Genomic DNA, 25,536 nt, shown 5'->3' on the forward strand with positions numbered 1-25,536 from the left:
TTTGCTAAAAGCAGAGACTTGGTCTCCAGGGTCATGTGCTGCCTTATTATACGATGCTACATTCATCACTGATCTTTAGTACAATAGATGGCTGCTGAACAATTTTGGTCAGGTTTGAATCTAAATAACAGACGTTTAATAGAGTTTCTATTTGTTACAGTTTACGATGGTGTTTTAAGTTAATGAAATTAATGGAAAAGTTCACCCAAAAATATAACTGCTGTCATCACGTTGTTTCAAAACTGTATGACTTCATTTGTTTTGTGGAAACTAAAAAAGTAGTTGCCTTTTCCGTGCATTTACTGTCCAGTTTAATAGAGATAGTGAAGCTTCAAATGCTTAAAAAATGAATACAGAAACACTATACAAGTGACTATTTGAATTTTTGGCTGAACCGCTTGTTTTAAATATTTATGGTTGAATATTGTTCTCTCTTGATGTGCCATTGGAAAACACTCTCTGTAGGACACTTTTGTGACCTCTCCATTTACCTCTTGTAATGCTAATTCCCCTTTTTTCTTCTCTAGTATAAACAGCTGTGGTTTGGGTTAAATTAGGTGAGTGACTAGCAAAACTTACACAAATATGGGATCTTTTTTTTTTTTTAAGTCTCAGGAGTGTTTGAATTGTTTTACAGTTTTATCAAATTTAATTGTGTTAAAGAAATAGTTCACCCAAAAATCCCTCATAGGCCATCTAAGATATAGAGGAGTTTGTTTCGTCATTGGAACATATTTGGAGAAATGTGTTATCGCATCACTTGCTCAACAATGGATCCTCTGTAGTGAATGGGTGCCATCAGAATGAATGTCTAAACAGCTGATAAAAATGTGGCAGTGAACCACAAGTAATCCACACGACTCCAGCACAACAATTAATGTTTTGTGAGATGAAAAGAGGCATGTTTGTATGGAAGGTTGTTTCCGCAACTGAATAAAACATAACAAAGGTAATTGCGACTTCTATCTCACAATTCTGACATGTTCTCGCCATTGCGAAAAAAAAAGTCAGAATTGCGAGATGCAAACTCGCAATTGTGACGAAAAAAGTCAGAATTCAGAATTTTTATCTCACAATTCTGACTTTTTCTCGCAATTGTGAGTTTATATCATGCAATTCTAAGAAAAAAGTCTGAATTGTGAGTTTATATCTCACACATTTCGTTCATTATATCTTACATTTCTTGTAATTGTGCGTTTATATTATGCAATTCTGGAAAAAAAAATCAGAATTGCGAGTTTGTATGATGTAATTCTGAGAAAAAGTCTGAATTGTGAGTTTTATATCGCAGTTCTGACTATTTCTCGCAATTGCGAGTTTATATCTCACAATTCTGAATATTTCTTGTAATTGTGACAATTTGTGAGTTTATTGCAATTCTGACTATTTCTCACAATTGTGAGTTTATATCATGCAATTCTAAGAAAAAGTCAGAATTGTGAGTTTATATCTCACAATTCTAACTATTTCTCGCAATTGCGAATTTATATCACGCAATTCTGAGAAAAAAAGTCTGAATTGTGAGTTTATATCTCACTTTTCGTTCAGTATATCTCACATTTCTCATAATTGTGAGTTTATATTATGCAATTCTGGAAAAAAAATTTAATTGGGAGTTTATATGATGCAATTCTGTACAAAAAAATGTCTGAATTGTGAGTTTATATCTCACACTTTTCGTTCATTATATCTCACATTTCTCATAATTGTGAGTTTATATTATGCAATTCTGAAAAAAAAATTTAATTGGGAGTTTATATGATGCAATTCTGTACAAAAAAAATCTCAGAATTGTGAGTTTATATTGCAATTTTGACTATTTCGCGCAATTACGAGTTTATATCATGCATTTCTGAGAATAAGTCAGAATTGCGAGTTTGTATGACGCAATTCTGAGAAAAAAGTCAAAATTGTGAGTTTATCACAATTCTGCTTATTTCTCACTGTTGCGAGTTTATATCAAGCAATTCTGAGAACAAGTCAGAATTGTGAGTTTATATCACAATTCTGGATATTTCTCATAATTGCGAGTTTATATTTTGCAATTCTGGAAAAAAAAAAAGTATTTCTTGTAATTGTGAATTTATTTAGCAATCCTGACTATTTCTCGCAGTTGTGAGTTTATATCATGCAATTCTGAGAAAAAGTCAGAATTGCGAGTTTGCTATTTCTCGCAATTGAGTTTATATCACACAATTTCGACTTATAACTCGCAATTGTGAGTTTATATCTTGACTATTTCTCGCAATTTTTAACCTTAAACCATCACTTCTGACCAAAAAAACTAATCCAAAAACCACACTAAGCTTTCTCCAGTAAAAAAGTCCATTCCCTGTTGTCTTCTTGGATTAAAATCAATATTTGTTTTGTTTTTGCTTGTAATCAGTGTTTGATCTGTGCATATTTCTTTACTGATTTAGACAAGATGACTTTTTCCACTGGAGAAAGCAATATTATGGTGTTGTACAGTAAACTGGTGAGTAAATTTCAGGGCAATTTTTGTTTTTTGGGTGCACTTTCTTTAATTGTATTCTTCATGATGTATTATCTGGAACATTGACTAGCAAAAATCTATCTGTACTTCATTTGAAAAAGAGTCAGTTATGTATCGAATACATAAAAGTTGTCTGGAATTTTTAAAAAGCAGAATGAGATACATACTATGCTTTACTTATCAGTGCATCGTTGCACCTTCGCACAACATTTTTTTCTCTTTATCATTTTTATGATAGACATGTTATGTCTGTGTGGAACCCATTGGAATTTAAGAGTCGTAAACATTTTATGATAAGGAAATTCCAAGTCTTTCTTAGCAGATATCCTTCCCTTGTCTTTTTCCGTTCTATTTCTTGTCCTTCCTTTGAGCTGGAAGCTCAGTGGCACAGTGCACTGTAAATGGCCCCAGTGATGTGATGGGAGATGACTGATAGACTTCTGAGTTTCATTTCCTTTTAACTCTGCCTTTGGCTTTACTATTGTTTTTTAGCCTGATTTTTTTTTTTAATTATACAGAAGCTCACTGGATAACATGTTAGCTGTATGTGTATAAATATAATGTAAATTCAGGTGAATTTGGCCATTTTTTGTCATATCAGAAGTGGCCAGATTAACCTGAATTCACTGTAAATGCAAAGAAATGAACAGAGAATAAGTTTTCAAACTACATAACTAATACACAGTAGTGTTCAGTTTTTATTTGATATCTATCTATCTATCTATCTATCTATCTATCTATCTATCTATCTATCAGTCTGTCTGTCTATGTATCTATCTATCTGTCTGTCTGTCTGACAGGGTTTTATTGAAATGGTGGTTTGTGTGGTAGGCATGAGAAGTGTTTGGGTGCTGAATTTGAACCCTGTTTCATCCATTCGTCCTCCATTTTTCCTTGTGGAGAAGCGAGAATGTGGCTTTTCAATAAGTAAGTGACTGGGACTGGGTGTGAAGACCACCTCACGGCACTGGTGCGTTTTCAAAGGGCAAACCTTCCCCCATCCATGGCTTTGCTTCTCTAAATAATAGATGAAGTCTCAGAAATGCCTCACAATCAGAGTAAGGGGCTGCTGAACACAAGCCTCTCAAAGACCCCCAGATGGATTCAGTTGAATAGTTTCACAATGAGGGAATAGGTGATGTACATCAGTGTGTTTAGTGTAACCTGTTTAATCACTGTGTACTTTTATGAGAAACATATAAGAACTTGTTTTTATTCAGTTTTGTATTTACACATTTGAATTTTCGGTGAAGTGAAGTGCTTGTGGTACAAATCCAAAGTATTTTCCCTTGATGAAGTGACATACTGATGTCATATTGTGAGTCTTCCAGTCTCATATAGTATCTGAACACTGTTTTTATAAATATTTTAACAACAGCATGTTGTGCATGTTGCTTCACTTTGCTGTAATGCAGTCAGTCTAACAGAAGGTGGCAGCACAGCTGCAAATTGCAAGGCTTAAGCCAGAAACACTCACTGCTGAGCAAATGATGATTTTCTGTGACTGATTTCAAATACTGTTTGATTCAAGTGTCATTTAAGAATATTTTCTGATTTTATGGGCTGCAGAAACTGTTTAATATTTACACTTAGGGTTTGGATCATATAGTTAAATCTTATATATATCTCTTTTTAATGTTTGTTTATTTAATGTTGAAATAAGACAACGATAAGTATTAAATAACTTTAAAATGGTCCAAAAATAAATAGCTATCTATTTATTTAGATTTGAGATTTATTTGAATTTATTTGTTTGAATATTTTGTATTTTTTTTAATCTAAAAAATTAAGTATGAAATAAAAACTAGTGTGCATTAAGTATGAAATAAAAAAAAAAATAGGTGTGCAAACATACAATTTTCACTTGAATTGTAAAATGGTGTAAAATTAAAAAAAAAAAATATATATATATATATATGTGTGTGTGTGTGTGTGTGTGTGTGTGTGTATGTGTATAGATATATATATATATATATATATATATATATAAAAATAGATAGATAGATAGATATATTTTACAAATATTTTTAAGTGTTTGTTTATATAATGTTGAAATAAATAAACATTAAGTATTAAATAAAATAATGGATTTTAAAATGGTCCAAAAATAAATAAATAAATAGCTATTTATTTATTTATTTATTTAAAATGATTTATTTTAATATTTTGAAATATTTGTTTATCTATTGTTGAATTGGGTAAAAATGAAGTATAAAATTTAAGTATTAAGTGTGCAAACTTACAGTTTCCACCTAAATTTTAAAATGGTCAACAAATATTTATTTATTTTCAAATATTTATTTATTTTAATATTTTCAAATATTTACAAATATTTACTTAATGTTGAAATAAGTAAACATTATGTGTTAAATAAAGAAAATAATTTTAAAATGATTCCAAATAAATAAATAAATAGCTATTTGTTTATTTTTTTTAATATTTTAAAATATTTATTTAATGTTGAAATAAGTAAACATTATGTATTAAAGAAAATGATTTTAAAATGATCCTTCATTCAGTCAGTCAGTCATTCATTTTAATATTTTCAAATATTTGCTTATTTAATGTTGAACTAAGTAAACCTACAGTTTTTGCATGGATTTTAAAGTAGTCCAAAAATACCCCATAGATGTTGAAAAAGGGAACAAAACTATGTATGTCATTCATTCATTTATTAATTGAAATATTTAAAATAGGCTACAAAAAAAAAAAAAAAATTAAATTAAGAAATTTAAATATTAAGTGTGCAAACTTTCAATTTCCACCTGGATTTTAAAAGGATATATATATATATATATATATAGATAGATAGATAGATAGATCCCATTTAATATTTAAATATTACATACTTTGTATGATTTATTTATTTATTTACTGTCTTATTTATTTTTGAAGATTTGCCATTTTTAGTGTGGAAATTTGTGGTAGTGGCCCAGGGTCTTTCTTTCTTTCTTTCTTTCTTTGATATTTAAATATTACTTAAAATATATATATATATATATATTTCATTTGGAAAAGGCACTGTTAGTTTTGCAGTGTAAAAACAGAAATACTATTTCCTTACTATTAGTAGTAAGTACTTACTACTTGCTGAATATTCTGGAATCATTACCACATTTATGCGCTAATCCCGCTGCTACCTCACAAAAAGGTTGTAAACATACTTTCTAAAGTAGTTCCTGACTTGATTTGTCCCAGTGGTTGCGTGTAGGCTGGTATATTCTGGTTTATTTTGCCATGAGCTCAGAAGTTTCTGGGCATGAGTGACATCACATGTAGGTTGACGTGTTTTCGGGTTTTTGTGTGTTTCCTGCAATTAGCATTAAGTTGGAGTGCAGAGTCTAGAAACGGGTGTGTGTTTAACCAAATATCAAAGTCATGGGGATTTGGCAGTGAAGGAGTCTACAATTGAACAGCCCCAAAAATGACATTAATCGGATGGTTTGTTTTTATTTCTATCTGGCGCGGTCGGCAATTGATTTAACATGTGTTCTTCCTTTCTGCTAATTCAAACCTTTTCAAACCCCCTAATTGAGACAATTTGGAGAGTTTTTAAGAGGCATATTCCTTTCTAGAAGTTTCAGAGAAGCTTTAAGCTTTCAGCATCTCATTGCAGTTCGCTCGTGTTGTATCTCTCCGATGGGAAGGAGCGGAGCACAATCTCTGGTCCCTTACTGGCCACTTGTCTTATCTCTTTGACGGAGGCATTGTTCCGTGTGTGTTCCCGTTTCACACGTTTGCTTCCTTCAGGCCAACTGTGTCCCGTGTGCCACTGCGATTCTCTTCTCTATCTCCTTCTATTTATACCTCCTCTCTATGTTCTCTCTATACAAGAAGCCCTGGATATGGCTTTGACCTCCTAGCCTTGGAGGGAAGGCCATTCAGCAAATGTAGATGTGCCGTAAACCGTAAAGACTGATTTCAGTTTAGTCCAATGTTTTTTAAATGGTGCAGTGTATAGATGAGGACTTCTAGTTTGAAATTAAATAGAATATGCAGTTGTATAAGATATATTATGTATTGGCTACTAACTTTATTCTTCTATTTTTATAAATTATTTATCATCAAAATTTGTTTTATTAAATTCTATTTATTATTATTATTATTATTATTATTATTTATCGTCATTATTATTTGTATGTAAATTAATGTAATTCATTTGATTAATTAAAATGTATTTTATTACTTATTTGGATATTAATTTGATTTTTAAAAAATGTATTTAAACATTCAACATTACAAAAGTGTAGAAAGATTTAATTAAAGAAATTATCCTGATATTTTGCTATTTTGCTGATATTTTGCTATTTTACTTGGTTGTTTGTTCATTAGAGACAGACTAATAATCGTATATGTACTATAGAACAACAATACCTTCAATAATAATAATAATAATAATAATAATAATAATAGTAAGCATTTAAAAATAAAATAATTATTTTATATAACATTTTATAATATTATCTAATAATAATTTGATTTTTTAAATTAATCATAAATAGTTATTTCTAATTCTAACAATATTAATAGCTGTTGCTATATAATAGTAACAGTAATAAAAATAATAATAATACACATTAATAAGAAATAGTTTTGTTTGTAATTACAAATTACAATAGTATTTAATATTAATCCATTTCAATAATACTATTAATAATAACTTATTACAAATTAATTGTTATTATTATGACTAATTTAGAATTATTAATAACTAATTAATAAATTATTAAGTAATAGTTTTCATTATGACTAATATAGTTGAATAGCAGTAGTATATAATATCGTAGTAACAACGATAACAACATCAACAACATCAACAATACAAAATAATAACAACAATAATAAATTATATTAATAATAATAATAATAATAAATGTTTCAAATGATAATAAGAATTATTTTAATAATAATATTTTTTGTAAAATGTAATTATAATATTAATAGCAATTGTTTATAATAATAATAATGATGATGATAATGTATTGTTTACACTAGTAATTTATAGTTATAATTATAAATAACATTTAATAATAATAATAATGATTATTATTATTACAAATTGCGATTTAAGATTAAGCTTTTTCAATAATTTATTGATAATAATAATAGTAATAATAATAATATTTTATTTACACTAATAAATAGTTGTTTCATTATAACTAATATAGTTTAATAACAATTGTTTATAATAATAATAATAATAATAATAATATATTCAAAATTAATATTATAGTTTTTCAAAGTAGACAGTCTGATAATCATAGTAACAACAATAATAAAATTATTTATAAATATTTTAAATAAAAGGAACAATAAGAATTATTTTAAGTTGTTTTATATAATAATAATCATAATAATGTATTGTTTACAATAGCAATAAATATTAAATTATAAATAACATATTTAATAACAGTAGTAGTAATAATAATATACATTAAGAATTCCTTTCTGTTTGATTACAAATTACAATATTATAAATCTACTAAATTACTATTAATAATAATGATAATGATGATGATGATGCTAATAATACTACTACTAATAATAATGTATTGCATTAATACATTCATTTTATTATAATTAATACAGTTGAATAGCAATTGTTTAATAATAATAATCATAATGAATATTATGTTTTTCAAAGTTGTTTTCTCGTGTTTGTTTTAAAGCCAGCAGTGTTTTGACAGATTCAGCCTCCAGCTGGTAGTGTGGCTTGGGTGTACATGCTAACAGACTGATAAGCATTAGGCTAAGATGCTAATCTTGTGTTAAAAGTCACTAAAGCCCTTATGCTAGCAGCAGTTTGTGAATGTTGCTCACCACTGAAATCCACTGTTGACTGCAGGTTAAGGACAGGAGATGTGTGGTGTGGTAAGAGGATTCAGAAGCAGGTGGTGTTTGGTGTGACCTTCTGTGTTTGATTCTGAGCGAGACGACGCTTTCTTTTACTCACGAAACACCTTGTTACAGCTATGACTCCTCCTCTGTTCTTTTTCACAGTCTCCATTTGAACTGTTTTGTTGAAATGTATGTTTGCAAAGGGATAGTCAAATCGGTTTGGGAGGCTCCTGCTTAATGAGAGCCCAAATTTAAAGTGAAAGTTCATAAAAAAAAAACAATATTATCTTTTACTCACCCTCATTTGGTCATTTAAAAGATACGTATTGCTTAAAAAGCTAATTATATGAACTTTAGAAGAGCATATCAGCACTGTTGACATTTGGCATGAATGGCAGCGTGTTTAGCTGTGATCCCTCAGAAGGTGTGATCTGACCCTGAGCCCAACATCTAAGCCAGTAACAAGATTGTTTGCTGACTGGGCATGCACACCGTAATCTACTCATTGGCTTGGAAAAGTGACATAAATTGCAGTGCCAAGACTCCGTCTGCTGCCTCTCACTGAGCTTGTGAAAGGAAATGCGTGGAGTGGAATAGACCTCCGTGATGACCCAGAGTTTACTAGGTCAAACTCCATCTAATCCTATTTTGTTGGTGATCACTACATTGGGCAGATCTTTAAAGTCCAGTTAATTTACATACTTTCAAATGGGGAAGGTGTGAATACCTTTATTACCATAATTTTGAATGACTTGTATCTTTGTTATTTGTTTTTTTTTTTTATTGTTTTTCCAGCATACTCCTATAGAAAGTTCAAAAGAGCAGAGTTTATTTGAAAAATAACGGTGTAAATGTGTTTACTATCGTATTTGATGAATATAAAGGGATAGGTCACCCAAAAGTCATGTCCTCCATCATTATCGTATGACGAAGGGAACACCCATATGCTGCACCTTGTTTATTATAAGCAGAGGAATGAATAAAGATGAACAAAGATCTTACGGGTATGGAACAACATGAGGGTGAGTAATTAATGACAGAATTTTCATTTTTGGGTGAACTATCCCTTTAATGCGCCTTTGCCAATTAAAGGTACAGTATTAATTTCTTTTAAAAAGTTTTTACTGACCTCAATCTTGTGAATGGAAATATGTTATTTTTATGGATTTCTGAAATAACATGGCATTATTGCGGTATGTCGTTTCGTCAGTTCATAACAATTGTGTTCAGTTGCTAAATTGTTACTACCATTTGTTTCGGTACAAATTTTCCATTTTCATTGTAGTGTTTTTTCCCTAGCAGATCACACATCTCTTAGTAGGTTTTAAAAAAAAACAGTCCAGATCTTTTCTTTTGGCATCAATCAGGTGTCATGCTGATAGTGTATCGCTATCTGTGGGTCTGCATCCTGTTCAGCAGAAGCTTGCCACTGTCCATGTGCAGATTTGGCCGTACACTCTGTTTAAAGGAGAAGTCCACTTCCAGAACAACAATTCACAAATAATTTACTCACCCACTTGTCATCCAAGATGTTCGTGTCTTTCTGTCTTCAGTCATGAAGAAATTATGGTTTTTGAGGAAAGCATTTCAAGATCTTTCTCCATATAATGGACTTCATTGGTGCCCCGATTTTGAACTTCCAAAATGTAGTTTAAATGCAGCTTCTAAGGGCTCTAAATGATCCCAGCCGAGGAAGAAGGGTCTTATCTAGCGAAACAATCTGTCATTTTTTTTTTGGAAAATAATATTTTTTATACTTACTTTTTAAGCACAAAAGCTCATGTAGCACAGGCTCTGGGATGCGCGTTCACGACGCTACGTACTATTGAATCAAGTCGAAAGGTCACGCGGAACTACAGACCCAGTGTTTACAAAGCGAACGCACAAATGCTAAGAAAGTGCAAGTAAGTTTGTAAATGAAAACAAAAAGGTACAACGATGTCCTCCTCTCAAGTTTTAGGGGAAAATAAGATGGAGTTTTTCACCATACTCAGTACACAGACAATGAACTTAGACATGATTCATAGTAGTGATGGGAAGTTCAGATCATTTTACAGACTCGGACCTTTGAGTCTCGTTCAGCAAAATTATCGAATCTTTTTTCGAGTCATTTCGTTCATTTTAGCAAAATATAATTAAATTGTTACGTGTTACTCCCCTAACGCATCTACTGCTTACACAAACGTTGATCACACTACAAACAAGACAAAACTATAATGCTATAAGAAACAGAAAAGATTTATTAATTGTTTACCTGGGTCTTTAGTCTATGATTAGCTTACTTCTTATCGGACAAGTTTTCGGGTTTGAGTCGTTCGTTCATCATATGACAGCCCCATAAGATGAACGAACGACTTGAAAAACCTGACGACTCGAAACAGGTGAACTAATTCCAGCACAGAACCTAATAGGATGTTGCGCATGCGTGACTGAACGAATCACGTTCAGACGACTCGTTCTTCTCGAGTCACATTTAAGATTTGTTCAAAATGAAAGAATCGTTCACGACCTATTACCAATTTGTAGCATCGTGGACGTGCATCCCAGAGCCTGTGCTGCATGAGCTTTTGTGCCTAAAAAGTATACAAATTTTTATTTTTTGAAAAAAATGACAGATCGTTTCGCTAGATAAGATGGCTGGGATCGTTTAGAGACCTTTGAAACCGCATTTAAACTGCATTTTGGAAGTTCAAAATCAGGGCACCAATGAACTCCATTATTTGCAGAAAAATCCTGAAATGCTTTCCTCAAAAACCATAATTTCTTACGACTGAAAACAGAAAGACATGAAAACATCTTGGATGACAAGGGGGTGAGTAAATTATTTGTAAATTGTTGTTCTGGAAGTGGAGTTCTCCTTTAATGTGTTGCAGAATGTGCCTGAATATGCTGTTTTGTGTTTATAAGTAGTGGGCAGCAGTAAATGTAATAAAACAGAATTAGCTACTTTTTGGTCTGTATTACTATCAGGAATAGGAATGAGAGTGTGTGCATAAACGTGTACCTCAAAGTTGGTTTTAGATCTGGACATGATTATGTTTCAGTCAGCTGATAGTCCGAGGTGTCGATCCCCTGTGACTGTCCAGCACTGCAGATATTTGCTGAAGTGGAGAGTCTGTTTCACATCCTGCACACACGTTTGTCTGATATGGTCCATTGATGCCCTCTGGTTCAAGCTGCTCACTTGGTGATATAACTGACTACTTTGAAGTTGTTGTCTAAAGGGATAGTTGACCCAAAAATGAAAATTCTGTCATTAATTACTCACCCTCATGTCATTCCAAACCTGTAAGATGTTTGTTCATCTTCGGAACACAAGTTAAGATATTTTTGATGAAATCCAAGTGCTTTCTGACCCTGCATAGACAGCAATGCAGCTACCATGTTCAAGACCCAGGAAGGTAGTAAGGACATCAGTAGTTCTCATGTAAAACCTGGAATCACAGTGGCTTGTTTGCAAAGACAGCAATGCTCACACATGCGTTGCGGTACTGGTATGAATGCACTGCAAATTCTGACATGGAAAGAATTGTTAAATAAAGTCATTATTTTTATATTCTTTGGGCATAAAAGAAATTCTCATAGCTTCATAAAATTAAGGTTGAACCACTGATGTCACATGGATTATTTTAACAATGTCCTTACTACCTTTCTTGCAGGGTAAGAAAGCTATCGGATTTCCTCAAAAATATCTTAATTTGTGTTCCGAAGGTGAACACAGATCTTACGGGTTTGGAACAACATTCAGCAGGTTAATTTTCCATCAAGAGACCAGCGTTATGTTGACCTGTCCTTACCGTTTAAGGTAACTGTGAAGAAGTAACCTGGCATGCTCTGTCCAACGCAACATATTGAGAGTGAAGTGAGCAGATGTCCACTCACAACCATATGGCCATATGGAATAAGCTGATCCTCTTGGGCTCTGTTTAAAGCTAACTTTGGTGAAAGAGTTGTTAATCAACTGGACAGTCTGCATCAGATGACCCCCTGCTGTGTGCACTGACTTTCTCTGGTCTTAAAGAGAAAATATGATCATTTGCTGTTTCGCAACCTAGTGAGCTGCTTACAGAGGCTTTTTTGAGGTATCATAGCTGTCCAGAAGGTTTTGTTCACAATACTTCACTTTTGGTCACATTTGCAAAAATCCAGCAAAGTTTTGTTGACAAAAACGCTTCCGTCTTCTATTGCTACCTGATCTCATGACAAAAATGTATCTGTGGGAACTTTTTTGCAAGACACAAAATACTTACCAATAAGTACATATCACCTGTTTCCAACAGAAATAAACACTAGAGGCCGTAAAACAGTGAATATTTGTAATCGTTTTTGTACACAGTTATGATTACAGCTCCATGTTTTGCTTTCCAGACGTAACAAGCTTGCTCAGTAGCTCAGCTTAGAATTGGCCTTACGATGTAGAATCCTTGGGTACGAATCCCATGATAAACATGACTTACGATGAAAGAGCTGAAAGATGAGAGAGGCTAAAACAAGCTAAAACGGCATACTTGCAATTGTGTTTTTACGTCACATTCGCTTTTGTTCATACTAAAAAAGAAACTAACGAAAAGGGAAAGAAACTAACACTGTTTTAGCGCCACTCATTTCACATCGAATATGTCACGAAATGTACATGGCAGTACGTATTTCACATCTTGTGAAAAAGTTTCCACAGGTATGTTTTTATCATGAGATCAGGTTGTTATATTGTCAATAGCATAGTGATAAATAAAGCACAGCTCACACAGAAGCCAGTCAGTTTTCTGTTTTTATAATCAGCTTTTTTATAGTTTCGATTTCTATATTTTTTTTAAGTGTGTACACTCAATTTAGCTTAGTTTTTGTTAGTGTTTTTGTTTCAGTTAGGGGTGGGTGATATACCAGTAGACATGATTAACTGGTATAAATTTGTCAGCTGGTAGAGATTTTGGACTATCATCTCTATCGCAGTTACACACTCATGTGACGTTGCAGTGCTACATGGTCACGAAAACTTGTTGTTGCATTTAAGGGGTCATATGATCCGATTTCATGTTTTCCTTTCTCTTTGGAGTAAAACAAGCTGTCGTGCATATATAAGATCTGTGAAGTTGCAAAGATTAAAGTCTCAAACCCAAAGAGATATTCTTTATAAGACTTCCTAAAATGGCTCATTCAAAGACGCCCCCACAAATCTACGTCACAGTGTGGGAAGATTTGCATAACACCGCCCAAATGTATACACAAAGAAAAAAGGCGTAACTTTTATTCTTGCTGTAGTGTTGTTGCAGTCGCCGCCATGTTGGATACGTGTGTTTCATTGCGAAAGCAAAATTCCTTTGTTTGGCCTTCCACATGAGTACACAACTAGAAATCAGTGGTTAAGTTATATTTACAACACTTTTAGAACCGTACAATGCAAAATTAGAGTGTGTGCAGCGCATTTTATGGAGGAGTGTTTCCTGAACCTGAGAGAGAATAATAATGTCCTACAATACCAGCTGTGCACACTATAAAGTGGGGTAGTTCCAAGTTTGCAAGGACAGTCTGGCGCTTCTGACTCACAGCCTGTAAATACGCTTTTATGTTTAAAGAATTTGCCATTGACTATTCAAATGTGATTATAATCAGTAATTATGTCTCCACTGGATGCAACAAATGCCTATTTATTTATCTATATGCCTTTATTTTAATGTTTTTTAACATTTCCGTCTTATGCTTGAGGATATTCGGCCAATCACAACGCACTAGATAGCTGGCTAATCAGAGCACACTGCACTTTAATAATGTGTTTTTCAACCTTAAACCACATAAACGCATTGCATTACACCGTATGACCCCTTTAAGGAGCATTAAGGACTGTCTTTAAAAATGAAATGTGGGTGAAATAGATTGGGCTTGTACTTTTGGACATCTTCTGCTGTGGATGTTGGCATCCAAAAGCAGTGTGCCTTCAAGGAGTATTCTTGTGGTTTCAATGATCAAATCCAGTTTAACAACATAGGTCTGTAAAATTGATCCCATGCTGTGTGTTGTGGTCGCACATGTGTGTTTACTGAAGCCTCAACCTAGCAACCTGTACCTACCACCCACCATTTGTGCGGTAGGTTTATTACAACATCTTCTGCTTGGTTCTCAGTACTGGTTTAATGATCTGAAAGAGTCTAGCATGCAAACGCTATCTGTTTGTTCATCCAATAGAAGACAAAGTGTTTGGTGACACAGAAATCGCAAACTTTGGCTCTTTTGCACCTGTTGAGATCTCACCCTTTTTTATTATTCCTCTATTTATAAGAAAACATTGTCTAAGAGGTGTTTGGCAGTATCAGGTCCGTGCTGCACTGCCATCATCTCCATTTTTGCACGTTCAACATAGTTTTGGAGTCAGTGGACAGTGGTTCTCAGAGGAAACAATGCATGAGTGCCAGGCTACAGAGAGGCAGTGGGTTTCAGTCGTCCCCGCAGGGATTATTGGGTTCAATCTGCAGACACTCAAAACTGCTGCTCCAACAGAATTTCATCCTCCCAAAGCCTCGGCTCGGCCTGCGTGAATAACCAAACACTCCCTCTCTCAGCATGCTGTTAGAAGTGCGACCGGGCATGGGAATTCAGCGGCTTCCGGAAAACAGGGGCGAATGAGACTTAACATTTCAAATAATGGTAAAACCGCAATACATCAGTTTAACTGCAAGTAAAATACTTAGGCTTTGATGCAGTCTTGGCAGTTTTACTGATTTTAATAATGCTTAATAGATGTTTTTGGGAGAGGGTAAATTGCTTTGTTGAGATGACAACAAGAACAAACAATTCATCTTAACATTTTGCTTCAATTAAATCCACTTGTAGTTAGTTATGATTGTGCAGCCAGATTGGTAAATAGCATCAATTTGGGTTTCCTTTGAACAAAATTAGAATGAGAGGGAATTTAAAACTGGGGTGAGTCACAAAACTGTTCAATTCATATTATTCTAATAATTATTTATATAAATATATATATAATTTTATTCTAAATAATATGGTATATTTATTATTTACTTATTTATTTACTTACTAATACTATTATTTTAGTGATATATTTAAATTATTTATTTTAAGACATTGTTACTTTTAAAAATATTTGAATATATATTTAAATAATTCTAACAGTTATTTTATTAACCTTAACATATATTATTATTATTATTATTATTTTATTATTATATTTGTTTTTATAATTTAAATTATATATTTCAATTATTTCAATTATTTATTGTAAGACATTTTTACTTTTTTAATAATTGAATATATTATACTATTATTCTAAAAATTACTTTATTAACTTTAACTTATGTTATTTTATTATTGTGTATTATATATATTTTATTATTTTAATTATATATTTGTTATTTATTTTATTTTTTTAAATATTTGAATATATATTCAAATAATTCTAATTAGTATTCTAATAATTATTTTATTAACTTTAACTTATATATTATTTATATTATATCATTATGTATTTTAATTCTATATTTATTTTCTAATACATTTTTTATTTTTTTAAATATTTGAATTATTCAAATAATTCTAATTAGTATTCTAATAATGATTTTATTAACTTTAACCTACATTATTAGTATGTATTATATATTATTTTATTGTATTATTTTAATTGTATATTTAAGTTATTTATTGTAAGACATTATTTTTTTAAAATATTTAAATATATATTTAAATAATTCTAATTATTATTTAAATAATCATTTTATTAATGTAAATGTATGCATTATTTTATTTTAGGTTTTTACATAAAACAGTACTCAAATGGTAGAAAAAAAGATATATTGTCAACTTTTTCCATGATGTTTTCATTATTTTTTTCACAGTATAAATGGGTCTTCAAATTAAATTAAAATACAGAGCTGCCTTTATACTTTTAATCATAATATTTGGGGGTCTGTGACATTAAAACATTTTAAAAACTGTAAACCAATGCACAACTTTTCTTCTTTGCTTGCTAATAGTCCATCTCTCCAGTGCATTGGCAAGAAGGGTGATATTATGTCCGATTAGGCTGTCACCTAGGGGTGTTAGCGTTGAGTTTTCCCATAAGACACATCTGCTGTCTTACTAATGGCTTGTTAATCCTCCTCAAGCTTGAGAGTCATGCCTTGCTGCCACTGCATCTGGAGGCTAGTTACACTTCTCTGTACAAACTGTACGTTTCCTTTGCTCTGACAACAAATTGCATCCTGCCTTCCCACTTATCTGTGATTTCTGCCTGCCAGAGTGAGTTCGCTTCTCAGCAGCGGCTGCGCTGGGCTATATTGGGCGACTCCTTGCTGCTGTGGAACTAGGAGCAGGTGGCGGGCGGAGTCCAGATCTCAAATCGTACATGGAGCAAAAGCTTCATTGGACAAGAAAAACGCTGAAGATGCTGATGACGGGGAAGGATTTGGCCGATTTTCTTGGGAAAATCATATTATTAGAAGGTTTAGCAAGACTTCTGTGTGCTGTCGAGCTTACCAGTGCTGTATGAAAGTGAGTTTGTGGACTCACTTCCCACCACATTGCTCCAGCTGTTAAGTCAGCGTGCGCGGTTGCTCCGAGCCTTCGGTTGCAACCAGACAACTTTGTGCCAGCGTCTGCGTGGTTGGATGTAAAGGGATAAGAAGATGCCTGCTATTTTAGTTGCCTCCAAGATGAAGTCGGGATTGCCCAAACCTGTGCATGGCACCGCTCTACCCATTCCAGCCAGGGTAGCGACCCAACAGAATGGACCTCTGAAGCCCGTGCAGCCCAGCCTCATCCCCCTGAAGTCTCCCATCTACAGGCAACAAAGTCAAGGCAGTGCGACTTTACAAAGAAAGTACCAGACCACCAAAGAAACATCAGAAGACCCCCAGGTTGGAACAATGATGCTTAATTTGTGTGTGGCTTTGTGGTTGCATTGATTCTTGTTCTATTAGATGATCTTCCTTGAATAGTTTAATTCCACAAATACAGTGGAATACCTATTTTAGACAAAGTATAATAGTAATCAAAAATAGTAATTGATTAAGATTGTATTTGCTTATTTTTATCTTTATGGTGCCATAGATTATCTTCCATCCTTTAAAAGACCAAATCAAAAATTACATCTAGTACAGTCTACTTTAGTGTTTTTCTCATAATTGCAACTTTAAAAAAAAATCTCAGAATATGACTTTATATCTCAGAATTGCAACCTTGTTTCTCATAATTATGATTTTATATCTTGCAATGTAAATTGGTTTCTCATAATTGCAACTTCATATCTTGGAATGTACCAAGTATGAGAAACAAAATCACTTCATATCTTGCAGTGTGACTTTGTTTCTCATAATTAGGAATTTGTAGCTTGCAATTGTGACTTTTTCTTATAGTTGCATTTTTAGATCTTGCAATGTGACTTTGTTTCTCATAATTGCAACTTTACATATTGCAACGTGACTGTATCTCACAATTACGCCTTCGTTTATCGTAAAAGCGACATTATATCTCGCAATGTGATTATATTTTACAATTCCGACTTTGTTTGTGATACTTCCGACTTTGTATCTCACAATTGTGACTTTTTCTTATACTTGCAACTTTGTATATTGCAACATGACTTTTTCTCATAATTGTAACTTCATATCTCAGAATGTACCAAGTATGAGAAACAAAATCACTTTATATCTTGCAGTGTGACGTTGTTTCTCATAATTACAAATTTGTATCTCGCAAATTGCGACTTTTTCTTATAGTTGCGACTTTAGAACTTGCAATGTGACTTTGTTTCTCATAATTGCAACTTTACATCTTGCAGTGTGACTATATCTTACTATTGCGACTTTTGCGAAATTTTATATCTCACAATTTTGACTTTGTTTCTCATAATTGCGATGTTATATTTCACAATTGCGACTTTTTCTTATACTTGCAACTTTACATCTTGCAACATAACATGTTAATTTTAATTTCATATATCTGAATGTACCAAGTATGAGAAATAAAGTCACTTTAAATTTTGCAGTGCAACTTTGTTTCCCATAATTGTGAATTTCTACCTTACAATTACGACTTTCTTATAGTTGCAATTTTATATATCACAATGTGACTATTTCTTACTATTGCGACTTTGTTTCTGATACTTGCTACTTTATATCTCACAATTATGATTTCATTTCTTATAATTGTGACATTATATCTCACAATTGTGACTTTTTCTTATAGTTACAACTTTCTGTCCTGCAGTGTGACTTTGTTTCTCATAATTGCAACTTTAGATCTTGCAATGTGACTATATACAATTGCGACTTTTTCTTATACTTGAAACTTTATATCTTGCAACATAACATGTTTCTTGTGATTGTAACTTCAAATCTCTGAATGCAAGAAGTATGACAAACAGTCACTTTATATCTTGCAGTGCAACATTGTTTTCCATAATTACAAATTTCTATTTCACAAATGCGACTTTTTCTTATACTTAAAACTTTATATCTTGCAACATAACATGTTTCTTGTAATTGTAATTTCATATCTCTGAATGTACCAAATATGAGAAGCAAAGTCACTTTATATGTTGCAGTGTGACTTTGTTTTCTATAATTATGAATTTCTATTTCACAATTGCGACTTTTTCTTATAGTTGCAAATTTATATCTTGCAATGTGATTTTGTTTCTTGTAATTGCTATTTTATATCTCGCAATGTCACTATATCTCACTATTACGACTTTGTTTCTGATACTTGCTACTTTATATATCACAATTATGATTTCATTTCTTATAATTGTGACATTATATCTCGCAGTTGTGACTTTTTCTTATAGTTGCAACTTTCTATCCTGCAATGTGACTTTGTTTCTCATAATTGCAACTTTGGATCTTGCAGTGTGACTGTATCTCGCAATTACGATTGCAATTGCGAATTTTTCTTATACTTGCAACTTTATATCTTCCAAATGACTTTGTTTCTCGTAATTGTAACTTCACATCTCGGAATGTACCAAGTATGAGAAACAAATTCACTTTTTTATTTTGCAGTCCAACTTTGTTTCTCATAATTACGAATTTGTATTTTGCAATGTGAATATATCTCACGATAGCGACTTTATCTTATATTTGCGACTTTGATACGTTGTGTCTCACAATTGCGACTTTTTCTTATACTTGCAATTTATATCTTGCAACATGACTGTTTCTCGTAATTGTAACTTCATGTCTTGGAATGTACCAAGTATAAGAAACAATGCCATTTTATATCTTGTGGTTTGACATTGTTTCATATAATTATATGGCGTTATTTAAGTTTTTCTTATAGTTGCAAGTTTTTATCTTGCAATGTGACTTTGTTTTTCATAATTGCAATTTTATATCTCGCAGTGTGACTATATCTTACAATTTTGACTTTGTTTTTGATACTTGGAACTTTATAACTTGCTATGTGACTTTTTTCACGTAATTTTGCTTTATATCTCACATTATGTCTCAAAATTCTCATAATTGTGACGTTTTATCTCACAGCGGTGACTTTGTTTCTCATACTTGTGACTATATCTCACATAGGGCTGGGCGATATGGGCAAAAAAATGGTCACGATAATTTTTTTCATATCAGTCGGTATCGATAATTGTCTCGATAAATGTCAAATCTTTATTTCTTTCAAGTTTAAAGTCCGATTTTTTGCTCCAAAGTGAAAGTTGTAGAAACCAGACCATTAATTTTCCTTAACAAAATAAATATCTAAATAGAAAAATTAATTTCTGCATGTTCTAATGAGTTATATTGTTTCAAATCAAGAAACAGTTTTGGGTTGTCTGATATTGTTAATAATAATAATATCACTTTTTTTTTGTCTTTAGAAATGCACATTTGATAGTAGCTTAAGGATGCAGAGGTACATTTTTGTTCATTATCAAACAGTAACATCTGTAAAAAATGTAGCAACCTCAGTTTTATGTGGTTAAATTTATTCTGACCCATTTTTTTTTTTAAATTAAGCATTAGTCTCCCATAGTAGCAGGCATACATTTTAAATCATGATAAACACATTTAAAACCACACATAATGGTACCTCAATACCATGGTAAAAATACAACTACATGGTTTTATATGTAGCCTATTTGTATGAAAAGCGGTAATCTAAAAACATTCAGTATAAATGCACACATGCTATAGCTTAATCACAAATACATACATACTATAATTATATACCATTACTCCTGTAATAAAATTCAGTGTGAATATCCCACATTGCCGCCACAATACCGTGGTACAGTGCGCTCGGTTTTTCAAGGCGCATCCGCGCCACATTGAGATAATAAATGCATCTTCTCTAGAGAGCTCGCGCAGCGCGGCAGTTTAAACTGTGGTCCAAACGGATAAATGGTCCGTGTGGCGCGATTCAAATGAGTCGCACTGTTTCGTTCCGCTTTTGGCACATAAAAATTATATCGAACTCTTCATATCGTTTTATCGAGGAAATTATATATAATTATATATAATTATCGTTATCGAATTATCCCCAGCCCTAATCTCACAGTTAAGACTTAGTTTTGTTTCTCAGTGACTTTATTTCTCAAAATTGCAACTTTATTTCACAATTGCAGCATTAAATCTCACAATATGCCTTTTTCTCATAACTACAACTTTATATCTTACAATTTAACTTTATCTCACAGTGACTTGATGTCTCGCAATTGCTTTTTCGTTTTTTGTAATTGTGACTTTAAATATCCCAATGTAACTATACAATAATGAACTAATTTTTTTTATCCATAGCAGAAACGCAAGGTGCTATTGATTGTTAATCAAGAGAAAAAAATAAAAAATGTTTTTGTAGCTTGTCACATTGAAATTAAAACTTTGCAAGCTTTTTTATTCGTTTTGCCCATATTTGCACCTTGACTTGATCTGCAACAATTGTAGCGATGGTGTATGAACACCACTACACTACACTATGCGTGTCAGTTGTACTGATCTGTGAAAAAAACGTTTCTCTTTGGCCACATTACTACCATTGTGACTCTGAAAGCTCTTGTGTTTATGCGTTTACGTGTTAAAAATATTATGCTTTATAAGAATAGCTCCTGCTGACCTGGTCAGAGCAAATCGTCTGTGAAAATCCCAATGTTCTTCCTTTGGTCCGCAGCAGTGGTGTGTAAGTTCATGTCTGTGTGTGTGTGTACATGTGTTTATATAGCTTCATACGTTCAGTAAAGCCTTAAAGGCAGTGAAGAGCCAAGTTCTTCATGTGGCGGGGCAGAATGAAAAGCTCAGCCAGTTGGCCTGTAATTACAGCGCACACGCACACATAGACACACTCATGGAGGTTTTACTACAGTGCTCCATTAGTAGCGGTCAGCCGCACTGCAGGTGGGCATTTGGCCATATGGACGCCACACACACCAATCCCAGAGGCCAAAAGCGGGCACCCTTCAGCAAACACTGCTACTAATATACTACTATGCCTGTACACTGCACCTCTGTCCCGCTTTGTTCTGGCCAGGAAGATGGAAAATGCTTTGCTTTAACGAAAATGGCACTGAATGTGTTTTGTGCCAGCGCTGGTGTAAGGATTAGGTTGCCGTTTCAGACACGGTTGACTGCCTTGTAAAACAACGTGACGATTGCAGTTACTAGTTTGTTAAATATCTGCTTTTAATCTTGTGTTTGGAAATTATGTAAATGACCAAAAAAAGATGAGAAATGGAAAGTCCATTGCATAAGTTTAGGGACTGCTTTTTGCTCTCTAAATTGTCCTGCACACATTTAATTGCTTTTTATTAAATTGATCTTGAAACTTAAATGGAGAAATGCAGTGTGGCAGGTTTTGCTCTGTCATAGTTCTTTGATTTAGTACTGAATAATTACCGTAATACTGAAATTATGTATTTACATGATGCGCCAAGTCTGTGATACTTCAAATGGCATTAGCATGGTAGATGTGTAACAAAACCATGGTAATACTGTGGTACTTTTTTGGAAGTTAATTTTAACTAAAACTGTTGAAAACTGGTTTCGGTATTGAAATAAAGCTATAAAATGTAAATATTAGAAGGAAAGCTTGTTTTTAAAAAAACATGAAACATTAAACATATAATTAAAACTTTTTAAGAAACTGAAATATGTGAGTAATAAAATCATTATTTCAAAATAATAAAAATGTCAGAACCACATAACAAAATTAATAATAAAATTAAAAATTATTTATTACTAAATAAAAGATGTCAAAATATGAATAAATACTGTAAGAGTTTATAAATAATACTAAAATACACAACTGTTTTTTAGTCTATTGACACAAAACACTACCATTTAGTATCTTGTTTTTTAAAAAGTACTTTTACTTTTTACTAAAACTATTGAAAACTTTAAGTCATTTTTAAGTCATTATAATTATATTACTATAAAATATTAGATGGAAAAACTTTTTAAAATATAATTACAATTTTTAAAAATGAAAAAAATTAAGAAACTGAAGTGAGTAAAAAATAATAATTAAATTAAATAGAATTATTTATTATAATTATATGCTAAATAAATGATATGTCAAATTATGAATAAATATGAATAAATATAATAGTTTAAATAATTCTACAATATTTAACTGTTTTTTAATCTATTTACACAAAACACTATAGTTGGTATCTTGTTTTTTAGCAGTACTGTTACTTTTAACTACAACTATTGAAAATTTGTTTCAGTCATTGAAATAAAACTATAAAATGTAAATATTAGATGAAAAACTTCTTAATTTTTTTTTTTTTTAGAAATGTAACTAAAAATTAAAAAATGTAAAAATTTAAGAAACTGAAATAGGTGAGTTAAAAATATAAACAAAGTTAAATAGAATTATTTAAAAAATAATACATAATAAAATTCCTAAAATGAAAACAAATTTATTACTAAATAGAAGATGTCAAAATATGAATAAATACTATAACAGTTTATAAATAATACAAAAAAATATATATAACTTTTTTAGTATATTGACACAAAACACTACCATTTGGTATCTTGTTTTTTCATGCTACTGTTACTTTTAACTAAATCTATTGAAAGCTGGTTTCATTAATTGAAATGAAGCTGTAAAATGTAAATATTAGATTAAAAAAACTTTTAAAAATATAATTACAAATTTTAAAAATTAAAAACATTTAAAAAACTGACATAAGTGAGTAACAATATAAATAAAGTAATATATAATTATTTAAAAAATAATAAAAATGACAGAAGCACATAATAAAAATACTAAAATTAAAACAGATTTATTACTAAATAAAAGATGTCAAAGTATAAATAAATACTATAATAGTTTATTACTCTTACTTTTAACTAAAACTATTAAAAACTGGTTTCAGTAATTTCTATAAAGCTGTAAAATGTAAATATTAGATCAAAAACTTAAAAAAAAAAACTTCTTAAAATGCTACTGTGCTACTGTTACTTTTAACTAAAACTATTGAAAACTGGTTTCATGAATTAAAATGAAACTATAAAATGTAAATATTAGATTAAAAAAAAAACTTTCAAAAATATAATTATAAATTTTAAAAATTAAAAACTTAATAAACTGACATAAGTGAGTTAAAAATACAAATAAAGCTAAATAGAATTATTTAAAGAAAATAATAAAAATGACAAAAGCACATAATAAAATTAGTAAAATTAAAACTTATTTATTACTAAATAAAAGATGTCAAAATATGAATAAATACTATAATAGTAATAATAGTATAATATATAAATAATAATAATATATAAATAATACTAAAATGTATAACAGTTTTGTAGTCTATTGATACAAAACACCACCAGTTGGTATCTTATTTTTTAGCAGTACTGTTACGTTTAACAAAAAATATTGAAAACTGGTTTCAGTAATTGAAATATATATGTATAACATTTTCTAAAATAATAAAAAAAAGAAATATAGAGGTGTTTAAATAGAATTATTAAAAAATGACAAAAGCACATAATAAAATTACTAAAATTCAAACTAATTAACTACTAAATAAAAGATGTAATACTAACATAAAAACATATAACTGTTTTTTCAGTCTATTGACGCAAGACACTAGCAGTTGTTTTTTTTTCGTTTTCTTTTTTATTTGTTATGATTTGTTAGTTTCTGAACAAGTTCTCATCAGAATAAATGAAGTATTAACCTGATACTTCAGTACGCTATTCAAGTTATAAAAACGACTGTGAGGTCTTTTAGACCCCAAACAGAACATGATGGATATAAACACTAATGTGGTGTGGTGTGTTAAATGTGCTATATTTATTCTAACATTATTATGTTAACCACGTAATGCTTGTTCATGTTAACATTAAACCTGGTTACGCATAGCTCTTCCCCTATGGTTTTATTATTCAAGATTATTATTCCCACATGCTGTCCACCACAGCCTAGAGGTTTTGTTTACAGCGAATGGGTGGAGTGGTTCTCCAGGCTCTGTGGGCAGAAATACAAACAGCCCCCTGCAGAACTCACAAGGAGTCTCTGTATTAAAACCAGCACTGGCTCCGGTTTTAAATGGCCCACGTTTGATTTTGATCTGCATCATGTGCAGTCATACCTGTTCCTATTATATGTATGTCCCATTTAGACCAAGTTAGACATAACTAGACCAGCAACAAAACAACCACAATCCCTTATTTCTGACCTCTGTACTAGAGGTAGTCAGAAACTAGGGGCCTGTAGAGACCATGCTGCCTCCCAATGCTCACTTTGTGTAGTTGCATGACAGTTATGGAGAAAAAAATAATCATTAGGAATGATTGAAGTGGCATAGTAGCATAGTACACATGATAATTTTGCAGTACACTTTTAAAAATAATGGTTTAAATGGTTTTATGAAGAACCTTGAACATCCATGGAATCTTTCAAATGCAGAAAAGTTTCTTTATAGTCGAAAAAGGTTCTTTAGATTTTTTTAAAATGTTCTTCAAAATGGTTCTTTTAGGAAATGTTGGGGAACCAAAAATGGTTCTTCTATGGCATCACTGCAAAAACACCCTTTTGGAATTTTTATTTTTAGAGTGTATGTATACCATGCACTGTGCAAATTCATTCTGCATTATACAACCAAAACACACTGCATGGGATATTGTGTCACATATTGTGCTTCACTTGATCTACCATTTTTGACAATGATGACTGATCCAAAATGCAATATCAGCCATGTTTTTTTTTGTTGTTGTTGTTTTAATTTTTATCCCGTCTCGTTGTTT

General features: G+C 31.6%; 1 protein-coding gene across 2 annotated transcripts in view; it reads left to right on the top strand.

Moving 5' to 3' along the window:
* Positions 1 to 16,598: 16,598 nt before the first annotated feature.
* Positions 16,599 to 25,536, top strand: part of nav2b (neuron navigator 2b) — a 96,508-nt gene continuing 87,570 nt past the window's right edge. The window contains exon 1 of one of the 2 annotated variants that reach the window (XM_051099596.1): positions 16,599 to 17,196. In XM_051099596.1, coding sequence (XP_050955553.1) covers positions 16,966 to 17,196 — 231 coding nt within the window. In that variant the 5' untranslated portion in view covers positions 16,599 to 16,965. The remainder of the gene's footprint in view (positions 17,197 to 25,536) is intronic. The other variant, XM_051099597.1, reaches the window with a different exon arrangement.

This window comes from Labeo rohita, chromosome 25, assembly GCF_022985175.1.
Source record: "Labeo rohita strain BAU-BD-2019 chromosome 25, IGBB_LRoh.1.0, whole genome shotgun sequence".
NCBI lineage: Eukaryota > Metazoa > Chordata > Actinopteri > Cypriniformes > Cyprinidae > Labeo > Labeo rohita.